Raw genomic sequence first — 23,736 nt, 5'->3', positions numbered from 1 at the left:
TTTGTTACAGGATTTGGAAAAGCAGTTTTATTGTTTACAACGTGCCATCTGTTGGAATGACAGACATAGAGTAGCAACTGGATGGACGCACAGATCGATAGACCCTTGTCCTTTTTAAGGTGAATTATGCATTCTTGGGAATATCCATGATGCCATTTTCTGGCCCCATTGCTGCCAGTTGCTGGGTGTGACTGTCACACCGCCGCCATATTGTCCTGAGACTGCAGGTTTTCTTTCTCTGATTTGTTCGGACCTCCCATCTGATTTTGGACTCTCCAAGTCACGATCCTTCCTTCCTTCCTTCATTTCTTTAACTCCTGTTTTTTTGCCCCCTGGTCCACCTCTCGGTAATCCCCCTTTGAAGCAGAACAGCATGACTGAACCACACTGAGATGTGCGCCAACTCCCAGGTGGTGTCCAGAGGGGCTCAATCGCTCGCCAGCTGCGGACAAACGCGGACTGAGTACTGCGGGATCAGCTGTACTCGCAGTGTGGTGCTGGCCGATGAAAGGCGCTATATAAAGACATTTGCCCTGAAGAGACCCCAGGGGTATGGTGCACCACATCAGTGGGGTTTGGTCACATAAACTCGACTCGGTGTTTTTGTGTTTTGTTTCATTTATTTCTTCACCTTTATAAAAAAAAAATCAAGTTTATGGGAAAAAAATAAAAAATAAATACGAAAGTTGATGTGACAAATTTGCTCAGCAATTGGTGGCTTTCATACAACAGGGTGCCCCCCGCCGGACACCTTAGTCTTCTCTCATTGTCCCCTCGGCCATCCCAGCTCCCATGGTTGGGATCTGTGCCAGTCTATTTGGGGTGACAGATTGGTCCTTGAAGTCTGGTGCCAGCCTGGCAGTGACAAGCAGCAGCTGAGTGACGTCCAGACGCCCCAAGCAGTTCATTTATTCTGAAGGCCTGGCAGAGGAAAAAGAACAAAGGATGACTTTGGGTGAGCCGAGGCCTGCTTTGGCAGTGGTGCCCGTCTGTCATGAAGTGTCCTGGCTCAATGTAGCCATCCTGTGGAGCCACACGTGCCCTGAGCAGACAGGCAGTCCATCCCGCCAACAGCCTACAATGGCCTGGCCGTCCCACCCAGGACAGACCCCAGCACCCCAAACTGAAAAACCAAGAAGAAGATCTTAGGCCAATGGCCCCCCGACACATGAAAATATGCGCCTGGCACACCCAGTTAGTGCCACTGGGATTGTAGCTTAGTTAATGGATACGTGTATAAGCGGGCACTCGAGTTGGCACAGAGACATTTGTCTTGATGAGGAAGTAAAGGAAAGAAGGGCATGCAGCCTCACCGACCGTGACTGGCCTCGTCTCATATAGCGCCTTTCTGCCATCAACAGCATCCCAAGCCGGAGTCTACTTCATCTTCTCCAACTGGAGCTCAGCCAGCTGAAGCAGTTCAGAGACCCATCGTGGGCATCAAAGAACCCAGCACTCTAAACCAGGAGCCCACTGAGGGCACGCTGTACATTCAGCTCTCTGCTGCCCCCTGTCTGTTCAGCCCTCACCTTGGACTGACTGCAGTGCCCCCCATCTCTGGCCTTCCTGCCCGCGGGATTCTATTGGTCGTATTTTGTCAAATGTGGACGTAAGCCCCGCCTCTCTGCACAGATGGGCGTTGACTGCCATAACTGACATTTCCATAAATGTCTCCTGTGCTCCTGTCCCCTCTAAGCAGTTTGACCCTCACTTGGCGCCCCCTAACTCGGAGTCCTGACCCTTCAAATTTCGTGTCTGGCCACGCCCCTCCCTTTTATTGTCCTTGTATGTGCTGCCCCATATTTAATGGTTTACTTACCAACTTTAACCTTTGCTGGCGTCTCCTCTCAGGTATGGGCTGCTACCCCAGCTGGGACGGATTGGCTTGCCTTACCCGGGCAGAAGGCCAGGACAGTCTAAGGGGACGGAGGGACATCCCGATGAACGTGTGTGGAGTTCTCTTCCACAGTCATGAGGCTGGCGCAGGCAGTCAGTGTAATGGATGGATGGGCAGGCCATGGAGGGCTGGATGGGTGCTGCTGCCTGCCTTAATTGGGAGGTGGGAATGCTGGATGGACAGAGGAAGACGTCCTCCTGGGGACAGATGTTCTGCCAGTCCACCAGGGGGCAGTGCTCCTCTGGCATAACTCTGGTTTGGACACCAACAGGGCAGCATGGGACTTGTAGTTTGGAAGGGCATCCCTGCCTAAGGATGTATCTGTGCAGCCTGGAGCTCCAAGCAGGTGGACTTGACTCTGGTGGGTGCCAATAGAGTCCAGCTGCAGACCTCCAGAGCTCCACATTGGGTTGTTGGAGGCTCATTCGACTCCAGTAATGTCAACTGCAGGTACTGGGAGCTCCAGGGTCGAGCCTCCTGGCTGTGGAGATGCCAGACTTACCCTGTTGGGTTCCTCGGTGGCCACCAGAGGGTGCTGTTGGGAAAGAACTGCTCAGCCTGACCCTGAAGTGCTTCCTGGGAATAAGTGCTGGCACCAGAAGTGCGCGGGTATAAAAGCAGCCAGTCTGCCACATTCACGGCGTTGAGGTCCAGAAAGGGAGGACAAAGCTCACCTGGGGAGGTCTGGAGGGAGGGAGGAAGGAAAAGGAAAAGGAAACAGAATTGTGCCACGTGGGTAATGGTGACTTGTGTCTCTGCTACGCCCCCTGGTGTTGATGGTCATACCTTCAGCTCTCTGTCGCCCCCTACCTGAAGAACTTCATGTTACCCTTTGACTTTCAAACTCTCTGTTTAAGCCCCGCCCCTTTCTCCTTTTGCTTCAAAGCCCGACCCCGAGTCCAATTCCCTCATAATGACCTTTGCCATTTCCACATTTTGCCCTTCAGCTCTCTGGTGCCCCCTGTCTGTTCAGCCCTAACCTTGGACTGACTTCTAACTGCGAGACATCAGCTGCCCCCTTTCTTGGCCTGGCTACCCCATTATTCTGTACGTTTAACTGATGACCTCCAGCCCATGGTGTGACCGTCACGTTCTATTGGTCGTAACCGCCAGATGTGCCATGATGCCCCGCCCCTTTCTCCAATACTGACTCTCCCCTGCAGCCAATCAGCTCTAAGTCCGTGTGGCGTGCCTCGTTTCATGTCCTCGTGTCACGCCGGCTTCTCAGAATGTCTCGTGTCACCTCACATCTTTGTTTCCTGTTTAAAGCACCTTGTGACGCCTGCCATACCATAAAACACCTGACTTGACGTGACCCCCTGCCTCTGAGCCCACCCGTCCGCCCCACTGACACTGCAGAGCTGAGCCTCAAGTCACCTGCGACAGGTGAGACTGCTTCATGGACACAACGCAATGTCACAATGTCGGGAGCTGCGACCCGTCACACCACCTGCAGCTTACCTACTGCCATCCGAGATCACATGGCCAGGAGTGACATTCAGGTGCGTCAAAACCGAGGGGATTCCATCAGGAGACCAGCGCTGCTGAAGCGTGAAGTGGAAAGTCTGCCGTCGTGTTTGCACAGCCCTGTCCCAGCGGCCTAATGGCCGGCCCTGCTGCGCCATCTGATATGGAGGCGGCTAATGGGGAGCCCTGCTTGTGACGGGCGCAGAACCCAGCAGCAGACCACTCGAGAGCGAGAGCCGCTTCACGGGAGGGCGCGATAAGAAACATCGACGGACACATTAACTTATCAAAAGCCAAACAGGAGAGGCAGACGACGGGCACGTCAAAGAGTCTGAGCAACGGTGCCACCGCCCTGACCTCTGTGTGCCACAGTCGCAATCGTGCGTGCGTGCGTATATAGCACCCTGACTCGGCCTGCCTTCCTATGTTGTAAAGTGCCTTTCCTAGCTGGCTGTTGGATACCTGAACTAGGGTGTCCGTCCTAGCCCTCCGTCATATAGCGCCTTTCATGTTAATCTGCTGTATGAACGGCACCTAATCAATAATCAATAGGGTCACACATACAGCGCCTTCCACAGCTGGCTCTCCAGCGCAGTCCCCTTCACTGCTACAGCAGTCGTCCACCGCATATCAGACATTTCACATCATATAGCGCCTTTCCTGTTCATCTGTCATATAAATGGAAATGCTGTCGATGGTGTCCTTCATGTCTTTTACCCTAATGTAGAGGGACCTCCCTTATATCTATTTATCCAGATAAGGAGCAATTATATAGTGCCTTTCACACCTACAGTACCTCCCTATCTATTACAGTATTACACAGCAAGGGCAGCAGACACTGGGCGAAAGGCAGGAACGACAGCTGGACAGACTGCCAGTCCACCCACACACACACACAGGGACCAGTTTAGCATAACCAGTCCACCCAACCTGCATGTCTGAGGACTGTGAGGAGAACACCTGAAGGAAACCCACCCACACACTGGCAGAACAGGCAGAGATGACCTGGGATGTGAGGCAGCAGTGCCACCACCATGCCACCGTGCCACCCAATGCCTTTCAAATCTCTCCTGTGCAGCCATTATATAGTGCCTTTCACATGAATCAGTCGATTTTTATATCTATTGTATTTAACCCTTTATACATAATTATCTAGCTAATACAGAACATCTTTTCTTTTAATCATTCAATCTATATAGTGCCTTACATACCCTGCTATACGTCTATGACAGTCTCTTTCATTTTTGTTAATTTACTGTAAACTGAAGTCTGTTATATAAGATAGCACCTTTCAGACTGATCTACGTGGCATGCAGTACAGTGCTCTGCTTAGTTCTGTTTTTAATATACTATATATAAATTAAATAGCACTTTTTATAATTATCTCTCTATCTACCATCAAGTGCCTTTCATTCTATCTATCTATCTATTATATAGCGCCTTTCACTCTATCTATCTGTTATATAGCGCCTTTCACTCTATCTATCTATCTATCTATCTATCTGTTATATAGTGCCTTTCACTCTATCTATCTATCTGTTATATAGCACCTTTCACTCTATCTATCTATCTATTATATAGTGCCTTTCATTCTATCTATCTATCTATCTATCTGTTATATAGCACCTTTCACTCTATCTATCTATCTATTATATAGTGCCTTTCATTCTATCTGTTATATAGCACCTTTCACTCTCTCTATCTGTCTATCACACTCTCTTTCCTATCCATCTGTGTCTTTTCGTATTAATCCGTAGCACACTGAACCTTAGCGTCTGTCCTTCTGTCTGTGCTATGCTGCATTATAGTCTCTTGCACAGAAATGTATATATTGTGTATAGCGCCTTTCATTGCTATCCATATAGAGAGCCTTTCCATTCTAGCTAACTAGCTATTATCTAGCACCTCTCATATTTACCTGCCTACGTGTTATTTCGCACTTTCACAGCTATCTTTTATATAGTGCCTTTCTTACCTACCAATCTGTCTTACTTGTTTCCTTCTCTCCATTGTAACCAGCACCTTTAATGTCTTTGTGTTATATAGCGCCTTTCATATCCTTCAATCCACTGTAACTGAACCTTTCACCTCTGTCTCTTCTGAAGCCCCTTTCCTGTCGATCTCTTAATTTCTTTCCTATTGTTCATTTTGAATTCTTGTGACGCGCTTTGCACGTGTAGAAGGCGCTATATAAGTAAAACGTTCTTATCATTTCCTGTACAGTAAATATAAATACTGTACACACTTTAATAAGGGCACTTTGAGAACATGCCAGTAGCACCCAGAAGATCGGAAGCCCAGCCCGGGCAGGTGGCAACACCTCCATGCCCACCCGCACGCCCACTCTGTTCCTTACCTATCCTCTGATGGATGGTCTGTCTCGCCTTAACGAAAGCCACGATATCCGCGTCCACCAGGGGGTTTCCAGTCAGAGGGATGGCGGAGCCCGGCACTCCAGGGGGCCTGTAAGCAGAAAGCGGCATGGCAGTGTGGGGTCTTTGAAGCAACATGCAGGCACGACATCTGGGGGCGCGACCCCCAACAGTATGGCTGGCGCATTTTATTTACTTCATCCAAGAGCCCGTTTAAACACTGCTGTCAAAGTCAAACGTAATAACGAGATGAGAACGCACGTATGGTCGACTTTGGATACACCGAAATAAAAAAGAACCTGCGAAGGCGGCTCACGGCACTCATCTGACTGAAGATCATTTGACCAAAAACGGTCAGCTTTGGGGCAGCCGCGCTGCTTTTTCTGGTTCCGTTGATAAAAAAAAAAAAAAATCCAGAGGCCACACTGGCAAAGCCTGGGAATTCTTCTCTTTTTGCAGAAATGTAATCAGCCTCGGGGTCTGCTGTAATGACCCCGCTACTCAGAATGAACACTTTGTATTAAACCTGTAAAACGCCACATTCCGATTTTCCCGATGAATTTGGTCGATTGAACGTTTGACGTACTCGACCGCCCCATTTTGACACAAAGCCACGCCCCTTTTGACGCCATTCCGGCCCGCCGGCCTTTTGTGCCGCTGAAGAAAAGTCGGAGACTTCGCGGAAACGGCCGTCGGTTTTGTGCGGCTGTCGACGTCCAATCAGGACCCTTGTTATTATTCGCGAAAAGCGCAATCAACCAACGGGAATGAAGTGCAGTTCTTCACTTTACATACTGAGCTGTTATAAACGAGTAGCTGAGAGTTTATTACACCCTCTTGTTTAAAAGGTGGTTATTTTTATGAGCGCATTCTTTCAGCATTACTGAATTAATCTGTGCTGTGAATTAACTCATTTCATCACGATCTTAAAGATATACAGTAATAAAATAACATTTTTAGTAATAACAACATATTAAGTAGGATTTACATACATTTATTTAAGTGGAAAAACAGGTCGTGAAAAATTCATGAAACCTCAATAAATATATATATATTCTATAAAATAGTCTATCTATATAACTTCAACTCAATCAAAAATATATATTATTTAATTTATTATTATTAATTTTTTTATGTATTATTCTTGTATTATATAAGGGCGGCACGGTGGCACAGTGGGTAGTGCTGCTGCCTCGCAGTTAGGAGGCCCAGTTTCGCTTCCCGGGTCCTCCCTGCCTGTGTGGAGTTTGCATGTTCTCCCCGTGTTTCCTCTCACAGTCCAAAGACAAGCAGGTTAGGTGGCGATTCTAAATTGTCACTAGTGTGTGCTTGGTGTGTGGGTGTGTTTGTGTGCGTCCTGCGGTGAGTTGGCACCCTGCCCGGGATTGGTTCCTGCTTTGTGCCCTGTGTTGGCTGGGATTGGCTCCAGCAGACCCCCGTGACCCTGTGTTCGGATTCTGCGGGTTAGAAAATGGATGGATGGATAATAGATTGATTTTATTATATTTTTTTTCACTGAGTTGAAGTTACTTTACAGATTGTACCAAACTACACAAAACAGCTACACTGACACTAGCATAAAAAACAGGCAAATAATAATTCTAATTACACATTTGTAGGTTTACGTGTGCAACGACTTCCCTTAAAAAGAATTCATTTGTTTTTCAGTGCCGGGCCTTTAACGGCGCTTCACAAAGAAGAGGCTCGTGGTGACTCCACGGCTTTGGCACACGGCGGACTGGGGTTCAGGTGAGGTGACAATGACATCGACTGCCAGGAGGCGTGTCGGGGTATTCGCGGTGGCACATCCCGCTTTGCGCTCGTGCCTCTGCTAATGAATGACTGCCAGTGTTGTGTCAATTTGTGCTGCCTTGTCGGGATGTGCTACACCTGTAAATGCTGACCCGTCCATAACGAGGCTGACATTTTTGTGGTGTCATTCACAATCAGTCACCGTGTTATCTAAGGCTGCGCAAGCCAATCATGTTCGGTTTAACATCACAATACTGGACAAAAAACGGAGATTAAAATGAGAAAGGCATTGGATTAAATTAGTGGATACGCTTGTCCCTAATGTCTTAAATGACAAATACTAATGTTAGTAGAGTCTGTTTTAATTAATTTAATGTATTCATTTAAGTAGCTTATTTATTGAATCTGGTTAGAGAATAAACGCATACTGCGCGTGCGCAGAACGGCTTTGGCGCACATTTCGACGGGTTGTGGGGTTCGATTGAGCACCTGAGGACACCTGAGGACACCGGCGCCGCCACCACGAGCCACCAGAGGAGCGTTCCTTGACGATAAAACGAAGCCGAGTTGGTGTGCAGAAGACAAGATGAGACACAAAGAAAAGGGAATGGCGACAGTGGGAGTCGCAGACGAAGGAGAACAAGGACGAGCTGAACGGAACCCCGACTGCAGACTACAGTTCACGGAGAGAAGGGCGGAGGGCGACAGACAGAAGTCGGACGAGTCAAGGAGTGAAAAAAGGTACAAAAATGACCGATTCGAGGGGAGCGCTCTGAAGGTAACACTGAATCGGTGAAGCACCTCGTAGCTGAAGTCCCCCGGCGCGTTTCTCCGTTTCAGGACGGACGAGTTCACAAAGTGGCCGATGCCTCTTCAATGGCAGGTTTAGAAACTTCAGATCTGTTCGTGATGTCTGAGCGAAAAGGGAAACGTCTCTAAAGATTGAGCGGGCCACAATGCAACTAAAGTGGCGGAGTGACGGACGGACAGACAGGCTGGGGCTTCGTGCATTACGTACGGAGACCCCAAAAACGAGCACGTCCGTCACGGCCTGTCGGGGTCTTTAAGGGTCTTTCTTAATATGTCACGTTAACGTAGCGTTTGGAATTGTGACGTCTGCAGATTCGTTAACTTTACTTTTGTAACATTAGTGCCATCTTGAGGCCATTCTCAGTATTACAGTAGATAAGGATTTGCAACGTGTGACTTCGTCTTCTTTGAAGTGTGTCATTAGGGTGTTATTAATATATATATATATATATATATATATATATATATATATATATATATATATATATATATATATATATATATATATATATATATATATATATATCTAATAAAATAATATATAAACTTACATATATGCAGTTCTAAGTAAATCGTTCAACCGCCTGATCCCGAGGACGCGCTGCTGATTGATTTCGTAATGAAAGTGCATTCCACCCTCCCACGTGTCCCACTCGGCCCACCGCTATTCCTGTACGAGCGCCCCAGCGTAGCCTTCAGTTTACTGTATAGCAGAACGTGCAGCGGTCCAGAGACCACACGGCTTGTCACCTGACCCTCACGCGCCCGCCTTTCCTTACCTGCCACCTGACAAGGCTGATGTCACACGGCTGTCTGAACTGCTCTGCAGCGCCGCCTCCCTCGTGTAGCCAGGGTTTGGATTTCTGTATTCAAACACAAGAAGAGCCCATCGGTGAGGACGTAAATGACCAGAATGACTCACTGAATCGGGGGCGGGGCGGGGCAGCGGGCGCCAACTCCACTCCCCATGATGCTGTTCTCCGCAGCCGCCCCTGTGAGTGGCTCTGCCGCCTTCTAATGGGGTCTGTGACTGAGGCTGCAGGTAACAGAGAGCCCGACGGTCACCTCTGCGCTTTGACTACCCGAGTGTCGTTTAGGAAGATCTCCGGCTCTCCCCTCAAAACTCACCCCCTGACCTCACCTGAACTTGTGAAGGGAATCCAGAGATGACGATGATGATGATGACGACAGAGGAACGCTGCTGGTGAGTCTGTCTGATGAACTCGACGCCGACCTCTGCTCTTCAGCCTGGAGGGGGCAACACAATCCATAAAGAATCCACCAAGGGGGGTCCTAACGAGAGACACGTGACCAGCCGGCACACAGAAGCAGTTTCTGCACTCTTGTGGTTTCCAAAGACATTGAAACTACGCTGTGAAAAAGTATTTGCCCCTTCCTGTTATCCTCTATCTGTCACAATGAATGGCTTCAGGTGTTAGGTGTCATTTTAGATAAAGGGGGCGAGAAGAAACGTAGAACAGCCCTTCTACTTAACACAGGTGTGGTGTTGCATATCTGAATTCTTTCAGTTTGTTACCTGCGTGAAAAGGTAAGTGCCCCCTCAAACAGCTGACAGAAGCAGATCGGTAACTCAGATCCACTGTTGAGTTGAAACCTCATCATGTGACATCTGCTGACCGTCACCATGACACAAAGATTCTAGAAGACCTGATCTTAATGTTCATGACGTCGACAGGAAGATGTTTAAGCCTGTGTGTCTCCTCACGTGGGCTAAGGGCATTTCAAGTTTGGGGCAAAATCTAAGAAACGGTTGGTTGTGAGGGACCAGGAGGGTCTCTGAGCCTTTAGGAAGGATGACAGAGGAGTCAAACCCTTTAGATGACACGGAGCCCACTCTGTCTGGCACTCAATGATGAGCCTGTTGGTGTGATGGGGTGGGGAGGCTTTGGAGGTCCTGCCATTAATAAAGGAAACAGGAATTCTTCTGAAGGAGAACATCAAATCATCTGCCTGTGACCTGAACTGGAAACGTCATGGGGCTGAGCAGCAGGATGACAAGTCAAAACACAACGCAAGTGGACAACTGCAAAGTGCTGACTTGAACCCAACAGAGAGGACCCTAAAGTCAGCAGTCGAGACCCTTAAAGCTCCCAGCATGTCGCAATCCAAGCAAAGAGCAACAGGAGAGACGGAGATCAGGCAAGTGACCAGAAGCGTTTAACTGTCACTCAAGCCAAGGGTTCAAATGGTGGGTGACTTTACTCCCTGAGTGTGTGTGTGTGTGTGTGTGTGTTGTGGACTATGGCCGGCCATTCATCCCAGCCAATACCCCCAGACCACTAGAGGGAGCCCTCCCTGCGACATGGAGATGCCCTGAATTCCAGCAGGGCATCATGGACGTTGGAGTTTAACTGTACAGCCCTGCTGGATAACATCGGGGCCACCAGGGGTCACTGCAGTGAGGCCCAGGGACTGTTATTTGCCCTTTAACCCGGAAGTGCATCTTAGTCACAGCGACAGGGGAAATGATGAAGATGACCCGGGTCATGGACTATAAAGGACTCTGGGAAATCCCAGAAGCACGAGCTGAGTTGGGAGGAAGGGAACAACACGTCTGGGAACGGAGGATTATCGATTATTGATTATTGTATTGTGATTTATAGGAGTGTTGTGGAGTGGAGGCTGCTTTGTGCACTGTCTAGTCCAAATAAAGTTAATTACATTACAGTAACATTACCTGGTGTCTGACGTCTGGTCTGAGGGTTCAAGGAGACGACAGCGCCCCCTATCTGTCACAGTGTCTGTGTGTCCCCTCAGCCCCCCCTTCCTCCAAGGCTGCATTTTGTCTTGACAGTCTGAGGCCGCTCGGCATGTCGAATACGTAAAAACAGAGGAGAACAGGAAGGGGGGCAAATACATTTTCACAGCACCTCAGAAAAGGGCACTGAGAGTCCACTGGACGAGGTGGCAGCTGTGCCAATTGTACAAAGGGGCCATACCTGCAGGTGGGCCGCCTCGTCTGCCCACCAGCCCTCGAAGTCCTTCTGCAGCTTCGCCTTGGCCTTGTACTGCAGGAGCTGCAGATGCTCGATTTCGGTCTTCAGGCTCTTCAGACGGCCGTGAATCGCTTTGTAGCTGAGAAGAAAATAAATAAATAACTAAATAAATAAAACACCCTTGGGGGCAAGTCGGAGGAGTTATGGGAGACCACCAGGGTGCTTGGACTGATCCTGCCTGCTGGCCCGCAGTGTTGGAATCCTTTGACGTTTGTCACGATGAGGCCATGGAGGGGCACTGGGAGATCGGGGTCAAATCCCAGTGGGCTTGTGGTTCATGTCTCCGAGTCCTTGTGGGATTTTATCTATGAAGGACAGCAGGGCATTGTGCCCACCTCACCTGCAGGGTTTTTGTTTTTTAGTGTGGACCACTGCCTGGGCAGGAGGCCAAGGAGCCGTCCAGGATCTGCAGGAAACCACAACCAGGACAGAAGGCCATGTCCACAAGTAGGGGGGTCTTCTTGAAAGGGACCTCTAAGTCCTGCAGCAATGGGAGCTGGGTGTCCAGGAGGAGTGTGGAGGACATGATGGAGGTGACAGAGGATAATGTGGACACAGGAAGCTGCACGGAGGACAAGCAGGAGTTTGGGGGACAAGTGTCCCATCGTCACCAGTAAGTCTCAGGTGTGGACCCTGGCCTGGGGTCGGCTCACAGAGCTGGGGGATTGTGTGACATATGGGTAGCCTCTGAAGGTCACTCGTCCTGTGGTCTCATGCCATTACCACCAAGTGGCCCACCTCTGAGGTTAATCAAACCCACCACAGCATAACAAGGACAATAAGCGGTGGGCACCTGTCCTCGTCTCCAATTAAAGATTTAAAGGCAAGATGGCAGCAGGGACCCAGTCTGCCGTGAGCCACCGTGTCACATTAAGCAGACGTCACAGATGGGGCCACAAGGCTGACCTGGCTAACCAATGACAGAAACTGAGGGAACAAAGGCAGAGAATATAGTGGCAAGCACATGGCGTGGCGGGGCTCAGGGTGGACTCGGCATGTGGGGGGCATGTGGGCACTCACCTCTTTTTCTCTTCCTCGATTTTGTCCCGAAGCTCCTCTTCCATGGGGTCGCTCTCGGCCAAGTGCTCACCATCGTTTGAGGTCATGCCTAAAGAGACCACAGAGAGCACTCACAGTTCTACGTCTGGCCAGCGGGGGGCACAAGAGCTCAGCCTGTTAAAATACAGGGCTCCATAACAATAAAAGGGGAAAAGTATCTGCCCCCTTTGTAAAATCAAACACATTGCAGGGCGTCAGACCACCAGGCAGAAAACACATTTAGAGAACGGGAACAGAGTGGGCACCCCGTGTGAAAAAGTAATCACCCCCATGGCTTCTCATCATGTGACCTCAGTCACATCACTCTTCTCAGCCTGCTCTTTGCTTTTGACATTCTGGTCACCAACTGCTCATTTCAGGTCCACCCAGCTGGGCTCAAGTCAGGACTCTGGTGGACCACCCCAACCTTTCTGAATTGCTTTTTGTGTTTTGTTTCACTGTTCTGCTGTGTGACACAACAACACCTCAGCTTCAGGCGAGGACAGGTGAGTGGACGGTCTCCTTAAGAATATTCTGGAACAGGGCGCAGCTCATGGCTCCTTCAGTCACGGTGGGTCTTCAAAGCATCATCACACTGGCACCACCGTGCCCAGTGACAGACATAGTGAGCTCTGTGTGGTCCAAAGGGGTCGACGCTTGACTCGTCAGTCTGGCTACGGGAGGGCCAAAGGGGCGTCTGTGTCGGGGGGCTTTAGGGGAGCTGGACGTCCACCATAAATGGGTAGAAAAAGTAAAAGGTCACCTTAGTGAGTGACTTCATCTGGTGACTGGACTGGTGTCCCCTGATGGTATGGGATGTCCTGGGCAGACCCTACTGACCCTGAGGGTTTGTTTGAGAAGTGTTATCTATCTGTTATATAGCACCTTTCACATCTATCTATCTATCTATTATAGAGCGCCTTTCACTCTATCTATGTGTTATATAGTGCCTTTCATATCTACCTATATATTAATCCATTATATAACACCTTTCACTCTATCTATTATATAGCGCCTTTTCTATCTATACATCAGTTCAAGAGAAGCCCACCAGATCAAGCCAATTATGAAGGCAGGCCCAGTTATGGGACGCCCTCTGGACCCCCAGAGTGCATGAATTCCAAAGTGACGGCCATCGTGAACAATGCTGCACCTCCCATCTCTGACGCTGGCATTTAAACAGATTCTCATCTGCTGCTGCTATATAGCGCCTTTCACACCTCTGTGTCCATCTGTCTGTCAGCACGGCCCCTAATGGCAGTTCGTGTCGTGGACTGTGCTCGCGATCCGACAAGAAGGACCCTCGCAATCCTATACTTGTACTGCACTTGGAGCGGCCACTAGGTGTCACTGCTGTCACGCACACCACCTCCTCCTCCTCCTCGCCGCCCCCTTCGTCTTCTGCGTCTTTTACTTCGCCTTTTCATGACAATGCAAGTCTCACACATGGAAAGATCGAGCACCGTTAAAGATGGCAACTTGGCCAGCTGTTCAATAAGAGTAGGCAGAGTTAGAAGACCCCAGCATGGTGACAGTGTGAGAAGCAGCTGGCACATCCCACCAGCCTGGTAACATGCCAGGAGTCGCTGCTCAGTTACAAGTGCAGTAAATCGGCTCCTCGAAGCTCTCAAGTCAGCCATTCTGAGGGGCTGCTGAGATGACAACACCTGCTGACTCTGAGTGGGCATGTGGCACAAATGTGAACGTGGCGAGCTATGGTGGGCCCAGTGTGTGTGCCCACAGGTGCCTCCTCATCTGTTCTGCATGGACCTTCTGCATACATAACGTCTTTGTCTTCCATCCTTTAATGGGATGAGATGCCAAGCAGTGGATGATGCCCAGAAGAAGAAAGCAGGGGCACCCAGCAGGCAAGTGGTGAGACGGTCAGGCGTGTGTGTGTGTGTATACACGCTGGGCAGGTCACTTCATCAAATGCTATCACTGGGTGGCACAGTGAGTGCCCAGTTCAAATCCTGTGCCTGATGGTCATCGACGTGGGCTTTGCATGTTCTCCCTGTGCTTCTACCCCAAAGACACTAAACTGGCCCAGTGTATGTACCCAGGTGCCCGGTGATGGACTGGCACCACTTTAACCTCCAGTCCAGGACTGCCCAAATCAGACTGAGTTGGCTCAATGAGGGTTTATGTTATTAATGTCTAAAGTAATAATAAGAATAATCAATAATTTATTATTAGTGGGTCTGTAAAGCGTCTTCAGATGGTGGATGCTGTTAATGACGCTATATACGTGAATGGATGCCAAATGACCCCCTCAAGTGTTCTTCCCTCGTCTTCCCCTTTTCTGATTCCACCTCATCCACTTCAGGGTCCAAATACAAACAAATGCCAATTGGTGCAATACAGGAATCAGGCTGTAGGGGGCGCACATCAGTTTGATTCAAAGCAAAATTTCAGGACAATCTCCCAGCATGCCTTTGGGTTGTAGGAGAACATGCAGACCCCACATACAATGACATACGGCTAGGATTTGAACCCAGGTCCAAGGACTATGAAAGGGCAAAGTTACCCATTTTTTGCCCAGCTTTTGTTTTCAGGGTCTCCTTTGTCACCGGTATTACACATCTGGCAGCCACATAGGACTCCACCCATGGGATACAACAAGGCAGGGGGCTACAATCAGAGTGTCGGGCAGTGGTGACATCACCCACTTAGATGGATTATCCTTCACTTTTCATCCTCCTGGCACTACAACATATGCCCGGGTTGGCTTTCTGTCCCATTGGCTCTAAATGGACTCCAGAAGATGCCCACAGGCTGGAGTTGTTGGGTGCTGTAGTGGAGGGCACTGGTGCCATTTTGCCAGCCTGATTTGGCATGCTCATCCTTACTATGAGGGCAGAGACTAACACCAGCGAGAAAATGTGGGCTTGCAAAGTGTTGGCAAATTGGGTTGGGCACTCTGTGACTGAAATAATAACCAACAACCTGGACAAGAAAATAAAAAAGGGGCACACGCTTGTCTGCCACCTCCAGAAAAGGCCATTTGGACGCTGGAGTTTGGAAACAAGCTGGGACGTGTATACGGAATTCCAGCTTGTGAAAAACACAAAAGACCCCAATTTAACAAACGGGTTGGGGCGGGGGGGACTCATGACGGACACCAGGAGAGGACAGTCGGAAATTCAACTCACCCAGTGCTGCCCTCTGCAGGCGCCGCTGCTCCATCTGCTGCTTCAGCTCATCTGTGGAAAAAACAACAAGAACATTAGCACAGAATTCAGTGTCATCAGTGCCCAAAAAAATGGGCACGACCAGGAGGGGTCAAGTCATAAATGACCTTAAAAACTGCTGTGCTGACCACGACGATGTCGTATACGGGACTCCCACCATTCATCTTTTGTATAATTGGATTTTGGATTTGCTTTTTGTACCCAGCATTTCTCACCAAAAGCCATAAGGTACCAATCACACCCAAACCCTGGCACCCACTGGCTGTGCATTGAGGGGGGCAACTAAAAGGCAAACTCACCAACTACGTCCCAATGAGGACAAAGAAACTGCAGTGTGTCGCTGGGACCTTGGAAAATCTTACAGTGCTTGGCCTGCAAACCAGCTCAGGCTGGCAGCGACTACAGAAAGGCGCTATATGAAATGAGTCACAGGCTCAGAGCCCGTGATAGCTGGCATGACTGTTCACGGGCATACATGACCTGCAAGGCACATGTTGGTCACTACAGACGGGCACTATGCAAGGTCCTCTTGACCCCCTCAGTCTCGTTTGATCCTTCACTAGCTGGCACTCACAGAGGTGACAGACCTGCAGAGCAACTTCTGATGGCATTTGCTATTATAGTAAGGCACTATATAAAGTCACAGTCTCAATCCCCTTGTCACTCTGTGTGACCCTGAGTGCGCCAACACTGAAGCTCACACGCATTGGTCCTGCAAAGCACCTTGGGATAGCAGTGACTTCAGGAAGTCCCAGTCACAGGTTCAGCTTACTTTAACCCCTGCATGACCACTCGCCAGCTGGCACTCACGGGCATACTGGACCTCAAATGTATGTTGAGATGGTGCGCGCTATAGATGGGCGCTTTCTACAGTCTCGCTGTCCGTCGGAGTGATCCCAGCAAACCTATCGGGTTACGCATTGTAAGTAACAGAGAAAGGCGCTATATGTGTGGCTAATTCATGCACAGTAGGGAATCATCAGCTTCACCTTGGGGGTCTCATTTTCACTTAAATGTGCCAAAGACATGACAAAGATACAAAATGACCTGAAAGCCACAATCAGTGAATTGACCAAAGGAACTGGCACCACAAACCAAGGACACGGAGACTCCTGGCACAGCGGGCACAGCGCAGGCCCATTTGGTGGATCCAGGCGCCTGAAGTGCTGTGAACCCGGGCTGTCTCCTAAAAATTCAAAGCACGGCCAAAGTGAACGCAGTACCGCCGACCACAGCGGGAACGGGGCCCACGCACACACGGGCTTCGCTCGGTGGGACTGCCGCTGGCGCGCAGAGTGCTGACACAGACCCTGTAATCTGATGACATCTTCAGAAGTCGAGCGAGCGAGCGGCACGCCAGCCTAATTGAGGAAAAACACATGCGAAATGTCGCTTCCTGAGCGCGCGGGCTGCCAAAAGGCCCGCGGAGCAACTCGACTCCCGGCGCACGGCAGTGTGGCGCGTGCCAAGGAGCAGCATGGGGGCAGTGATGTGGGGGTGGGCAAGAAGTCAGCAGAGAGAGATGGGACAACCTCAGCCCATGTCACGGTGTCCTCTGTTACAAACTGTCACTAATGTGAAACACACAGTCCTCACACAGGCAGGCTGGCCATGAAGCCGGGACCCCCGAACAATAAGCAGGAGCGCATCCAGCAGCAGAGAGAAGGCAGCCCCCCGCTGAGAGGGGGGTGTTTAGTCCTGAGGTGAGACAGTAGTGCCACGTGAGAGTGACCGTCAGATATATGAGCAGAAGATACAGGACGTGAAGCCGTGTCCCACCTGTGACGTGGCCTTCTACTCATCTGGCGCTTATGCCCCCTGGAGGGGGTCTCATGAGGGCACAGGGGCATCAGTGGAAGTGTTTAACTCTCTTTGTCCTTAAAATGGAGGAGAAGGCCACTCATGTCAGCAGGTGACCACTGCAGGAAGTGAACATCATCAGATGGACCAAAGCTATGCAGGACAGACCCTAAAATATTTAATGTTTTCCACCCTTTAGACTGGGTCTTTGTGCCACCTGGGACCCCCATCTGTCTTTACTTCTTATTACCTCGTAAGGGACAGAAGGCGGGTGCAAAGCCCTTCAGAGCTGGAGAAACCGTCCATACGGGTGAGTAAGTGGGCTGAAGTGTGAGGTGGGACAGCGCCCTCTGCAGGTCATGAGGGTCCATACTGTGGCCACTTGAAGGTGCCCATCCAGTGCAGCTACTCTGCTATAGCCAGGGTTGGCTCGTGGTGCTATGTGGCTTATGTTGAACCCCCCAGAGGGTGGGGCCACCTGATGCTGCAGGTGAAGGACCGCCCCCTCAGCACTCGCTAAGGAGACTCCGCCATTAATTAGCTCCTGCTTACGTCTGATTGGCTCACCTCTCGTTTGGATATTCAGTATTGGACTTCTAGTTGCTTGTGTTTGATGGGCGAGTGCAGACGTGGGACATTTTATACCAGTTGTAATTTGTAGATAGTCGTCCATGTAAAGAGACAATCCTAAAAAAGGGGGGCTATAGAAGTCCATCCAAGATGGGATGGCCACCTGGATATCTCCACATCGGACAAAGAAAGGTGACATTCATTAGTGTTATATGGATGGTGCATCACAGGTTCCAGCTGAAATGTGACACTTGGAGTTAAGACTGTAGCTGAGCAATGGTGTAGTCGGCAGGATCCGAGATTCTGTCAAAGTGGAGGAGGTTTCTTCTGCTCACCCAAGAAGTGCGGTTCGACATTTATAATGCAGGCCTTCAGGAGGTTAGCAGACATCCAAAGGTGACGCCAGCACACAGGGGATGCTCCCGGATTCTGGTGACAGCACTTTGCACCAGTTATGATTTGATGATAGTAAATATAAACAGGCAATAGTAGAAGAGGAGAACTATGGGAGTCCATCCAAGACATGACGAGCACCTGGACAGCTCCATATTGGAGTTGGAGTCTGCCCACCAGGACAGGCCACCAGGTGGTCTTTATTTACATTTAGTAGCCACTTTGATCTAAACCAGTTTAGACTGGTCAGTAGTTACTGTGCAGACCTTCAGGAATGTGAATTGCGGATTGTTCTTAATGTAAAGAGCCAATCAACACCATAAGAGAGCTGCGTCCGTCCAAGACGTGATGAGCATCAGGACAGCTCATTCTTATAGTGGTATATGGATGGTGTGACAAAGGCGGAGAAAAAGGAAATCTAAACTAAGGTCTTCAGTCAATGGCGTAGTCGGCAGGATCCGAAATGCTGTAAAAGGGAGCTGTCAGCACAGAGGGGGTGCGTGAGACTGGACCCCGGGGGCAGCATTTGTTTCTGATTTCAGCTGGCGATAGTTCTCAGTGTAAATAGGCAATCGACGACAGAAGGGAGCTACAGAATTGTGAATTTGGGATTAATAAATTATCTATCTATCTATCTATCTATCAATCAGAAACCCACCCAAGATGTGATGAATGCAGGAATGACTCCACAGTGGGGATGGAAAGGTGACACCCTTAAACAGATGGTGTCACAAATTATCAACTGCAGCTGAAAAATGACCCCTAAAGTTAGGACAACAGCCACTGGCGTAGTCGGCAGGATCTGAGATTCTATCAAGGTGGCTGAGGTTTATCTCTGGCTACCAGGACACCCCAAAAATGTGGTTTTGCATTTGCAGTGCAGAGAGATTATCAAACACCCAAGGGCTGACACCAGTGAGGTGTGCAGCACGCGTGTCCAGGCGGAGTGACCCTCATGCCATGCTGGGGACCACAATGCAAATGGCAGAGGGGCACAAATGTGGATTAATGAGCTCTGCCCCCACTTCTCAAGTCTGCTGTCCAATGCAAAGTGGGTGGATGTGTAAGAGAGGCAGACACGGACCTCAAGGGGAGGGCAAAGGAAGTAACAGCCCCCCAACCCCACCTGACCCCACAGGGTCACCTGCCACTGCCTTCCACCTTTGGAATGGAGGACTGGAAATCAGGCAGTACACGTAGCCGTCATTCATTGGTTAACTCGCCTCACGTGCCTATCCAAATGTCAGCCGTGTTCTTCTGGTCAAACCGATCCGACCCGTTCAAAATGGCGCAGAGGACTGAGTCTGTGCTTCTCCTGTTCCCTGCTGCTGCTGCCACTTTCTAAGAATAACGCTGTCATTTTCTGGAGGTGTTGGACATAAAAGCCCCTAAAATTCAAGGGTGCCCGTATGCAGTCGTGCCATCCATTGTAACAAATATACACAAAGAGGAAGGGGGTGAATACTTTTGCACAGCACTGTGACATTGACCCCAAGTGTAGATCTTCAAGGTTTGCCCACCGAGATGTTCACCTTACACTGACCTTCTTGTGGATTTAAGGTCGCCCCACCCATCCTGCACAGTTCCACAGCCATAGGCAGCTCATGGGGGTCCGACGTCTTTTTGTTCACATTGGGGTTTCCACCTTGTTGGCCAACAGCTGAAGCACAAGAGAAATCTCGCTGGTGCCACCTGCTTAACGATGAAATCAAGTTATCTACCCATCTGTCCACTTCTTGGCCATTGAATTAAGAATGTGTGGGGCACCAGAGCTAATGTCAGCCATGTTGTGTGCCAATGTAGAGGGGGACCAGAGGTGACATCAATCATGTTGTGTGCCAGTGAGAATGGGCACACTGAAACTGCAGAGAAAATTCTTTCACCAACCATGAATAAGTCCTGGAAGTGCCCACATGGCACTGACTTAGGATCTCCCATTAATGAAACATTTTTGTGACGTGGGGGGAGATACGGGGAGACCATGAAAATGTCACAGTGAGAAGGACAGGATTTGATTGGCATCTCCTTCGATTGTACAAAAGCGAGGGATGTCGATGCCCATTGCAATGTGATGCCCGTTATGAGTTAATCACTTCAATTGCCAATCAAAGGACTTTAACCGTCAGGCCACGCCCCCTTTCTGGATTGGGCAGGTCTGATAATGGACAGGTTCAAATTAGCCAATCAGAGAGAAGAAGACCCCTAAAACAAAAACATCAAAGGCCGTCCGAACGCGGGGGCGTCTTGAAGTGGCGCTTCCATGGCGTCTGCTGCTTATTCCGAGTTCAGCGACCACAGGCATGTGCTCCATGGACCCTGCCAAGCCAGAGCGACCCCAAGTAAAATATCGTCTGTGTGTATGCGCCAGGTCTGCTGCCAGCGTAATGAGCCAAGAAATCTGACAGGGATGAGGCCACCGTCCAATCACCGCCATTACCAAATTAAAGGCGACATCTGACTTCCTTGGAGCTGACTGCTCGGATGACTAATTTGCCGAAAGAGGAAAACAGAACTCATCCCAGTGCAGGAAGCCGAGCCCGCTGGTACACTGGTGACTTTCTTTTTTGGTGTGGTTGCTTATTTTTTTTTTTTTTACTTTTCTAATAATTTTTAACGGCTGCAGTCAATAAAGGACAGGGTGCTGGCAGTTGATGTGACTCGCTCGGGGTCCCACAGGAGGCAAGTCACACTCTAGAGAGACATTTCAGGTGAAAAACACCTGCGGCCTGTAGGGGGCGCTCTCAGACCATCCTCAAATCGAGAAGGACTCTAATGAAGTGAACGGGCTGTAAGGGAGACAACAACGGGCCCCCTGCCTACCTGATGGGGCACCCCCTTCTCACCTCCAACATCTCCCCTCCACTATTCCCAGCCTCTACCAGTTGAACCCTTGGCCACCTGTCCTCCTTACTTCACTGCCTGGTGACCAGACTGCCAGCAGTCCTACCAGGTGAGTGCCAACGTCTACTACTGGGCTCAGGAGCTCCACCTGGTGGCTGGGAGAAGCCCACCCATTATGGATTTGGGCTGCCCACTGACATCTAGACATTTTAATAGGAGTTGCTCACTGCCCTTTGTAAAGCCCCTTGCCCAGCTGGTAGTGCCCCCTGTAGGCGAGTCACACATCCCAATGCACTTTAGAATCATAATACAATTAAAGCTGGGAGCATTGCCAGGTCAGCTTGGTGACACTGGGAGCGAGTGGCATGTGGGCACGTGATCTTTTCCAGGTGAGCAGCACCTCACAATACCCAATAATTTAAAATGTTCCTACACTTTGGCATTGTGAGCACTGCCAGCTGAAGCAGGTCACACAGGGAGTGAGGGTCATGCATGAAGACGCGTCCTCTGCCAGTGTATATAGCGCCATTGCATATGAACAACACCCCAGGATGATTCATAAGGAAAGGGCGATGATCACCAGACCTGTACACTGTGAGCACTGCCAGGTGAAACGCCTCACACCGGCAGTGGGTGACAGCATGAACATGGGACCTGTGCCAGTGTATATAGCGCCTTTCACCTGACCTACATTCTTTACAATTACAGTACAATTGTGCTCGCATTTACACAACGCATTGGAAAGCGAAGAACCTCAAGCAGGCACTGAGTGGCATGGCTTACTGTGGAGATCTCTGTCATTCTATATAGTGCCTTTCCAAGTGAGGTGTTGAGTGAAGTAACTCAAAGGTGTGATGCTTGTCAGTGTATATAGCGCCTTTACACACCAACAGCACACTTGTGTAAGATGTGAGTACTGCCAGGTGAAGGAACTGACACAGACAGCGAGTGACATGGCCTAAGGTGACCTTTGTCATTGTATATTGTGATCAACACCAAGATGTCCCATCATTTAAAATGGCCGCACACTTTGACATTGTGGGCACTGCCAGGTGGAGTACGTAACTCACACAGGGAGTGAGTGACATGCACTAACATGTGACCTGTGCCAGTGTATATAGTGCCTTTCCATGTCCTTTAAATTTTCAGTATGATTGAACAGTGACATCTAAGGTGACTCCCTCATTGAGTCAGGTGACGATGGCACCAGTAGCCTTGTAACTTGACCCCGAGTTCCTTAGCTGGCAATCTTGTGATTTATAGTGTGGCACCTCTGCCAGTAGGGGGCAGCAGTTGACAGTAAAAGAGTTGCCATGGCAGCCTGGTGGTCACCCCTCATATGAACTAAAAAAAGAACCAGGCTGAGCCAGGCAAGCGGGCACCCAGCTGAACATGAGTGTCCACAGCCAGCGCTAGAGGGTCACAGCAGCGTCACGTCTTTAACAGGAGCACTTTGTCTAATTAGACCCTCCTTGTTGACCATTTCAGTGTATTTGATATCACGGGGGTGTGGTCATGAGGGGCGTGGTCACTTTGTTCCTGCTGACCTTTCAGTCACCCAGCGTTGTGCCCTCAACTCTTGTTTTTGCCCATTTTTGCCCTTCACCCCACTCAAGCTCTTTAACCCTTCTTGATCCAAACTTTCTGGGAAGACCAAAGCAGGAGTGACAGTCCAGCTCCCTGTCAGCTTCAGCGCTCTTCCAGTTCTTTTGCTCCACAGGGGCAGTTCCTTATGGAGACGCCCAACATAAAAGGTGGCATTGAGGACTGCAGGAACAAAGGGGCAGGCAGGAGGTCACAGAGGCCTAACTGATACCATGACGGGGCACTTTGTGAAAGGCGCTATATAACAGGTAAAAATGAGCAGGTGACCAGTGGGCATTAAATCGAACTTGGGGATGTCTTCACCTGTGGAACATCCTGGGGGTGGGTGGTCCCCCTTGAGGTGTCTCACAGTTTGGCTTGGTGGCGGGATCAAGAGCCACACCCATTTCTCCAAGCAGACCACCTTCCCCATTGCTCGTCAACATCATTAAGTGTCACTCATGCACACAAGAACGTGGGTCTCATTTCCATATCCAAGCCAAGTCCCCCCCCAGGGTTCAGGCACATAAGTAATGTGGGTTGGGGGGGTTTGGTCCTCACAACAACAGGACGGTCACCTCCGGCTTACTGATGGACAATGGGGGGACTACGAGCTACTGAGCCCCCACAACTCCTGGCCTGACATTGTCACCTGAGGCTGGTCACTTTTGTCACTGGGCTCCCTGATGCCATCCCAGCTCATTTGTAAAGCGCCTTGAATTATACTTTGTACTGAAAGGCGCTACATAAATACTCATAAATATTGTTGGTGTGGAGGGGGCTGATCTTCATGAAAAGACCCTGGTAGACCACCGGCTCTCAACAACTTGAATGATGAAGAAGATGCAATTGCTCTGCCATTTTGGTTTTTGAGTTGCTATGGCATCACACATCACTAGGGGGCGTGTCCCCTGCATATGGGTGACATCACAGGGGCGTGGCCATCTCCATTTGTGTGACATTATGAAGGGTTGAGGCACAAACAGTCAGAGACCCTCGTGACA

The 23,736-nt window shown here is 49.8% G+C and overlaps 1 protein-coding gene across 2 annotated transcripts in view; it reads right to left on the bottom strand.

The window, feature by feature from the left end:
• Nucleotides 1-613: 613 nt before the first annotated feature.
• The window catches only part of kif6 (kinesin family member 6), a 129,390-nt gene continuing 106,267 nt past the window's right edge, over nt 614-23,736 (bottom strand). The window contains exons 16-23 of one of the 2 annotated variants that reach the window (XR_005633145.1): nt 15,506-15,556; nt 12,336-12,423; nt 11,259-11,394; nt 9,440-9,546; nt 9,078-9,161; nt 5,721-5,827; nt 2,400-2,581; nt 614-921 (exon numbers count right to left, since the gene is read on the bottom strand). Coding sequence is in view for 1 of the 2 variants with exons in the window: in XM_039749546.1 (XP_039605480.1) it covers nt 905-921; nt 5,721-5,827; nt 9,078-9,161; nt 9,440-9,546; nt 11,259-11,394; nt 12,336-12,423; nt 15,506-15,556 (590 nt within the window). In the remaining variant the exon portion in view is untranslated. The remainder of the gene's footprint in view (nt 922-2,399; nt 2,582-5,720; nt 5,828-9,077; nt 9,162-9,439; nt 9,547-11,258; nt 11,395-12,335; nt 12,424-15,505; nt 15,557-23,736) is intronic. The other variant, XM_039749546.1, reaches the window with a different exon arrangement.

Source organism: Polypterus senegalus, chromosome 3, assembly GCF_016835505.1.
Source record: "Polypterus senegalus isolate Bchr_013 chromosome 3, ASM1683550v1, whole genome shotgun sequence".
In the NCBI taxonomy this organism is placed as follows: Eukaryota; Metazoa; Chordata; class Cladistia; order Polypteriformes; family Polypteridae; genus Polypterus; species Polypterus senegalus.
Note: the sequence above shows the minus strand (reverse complement) of the source record. Positions and strands in the feature narration are given on the sequence as shown.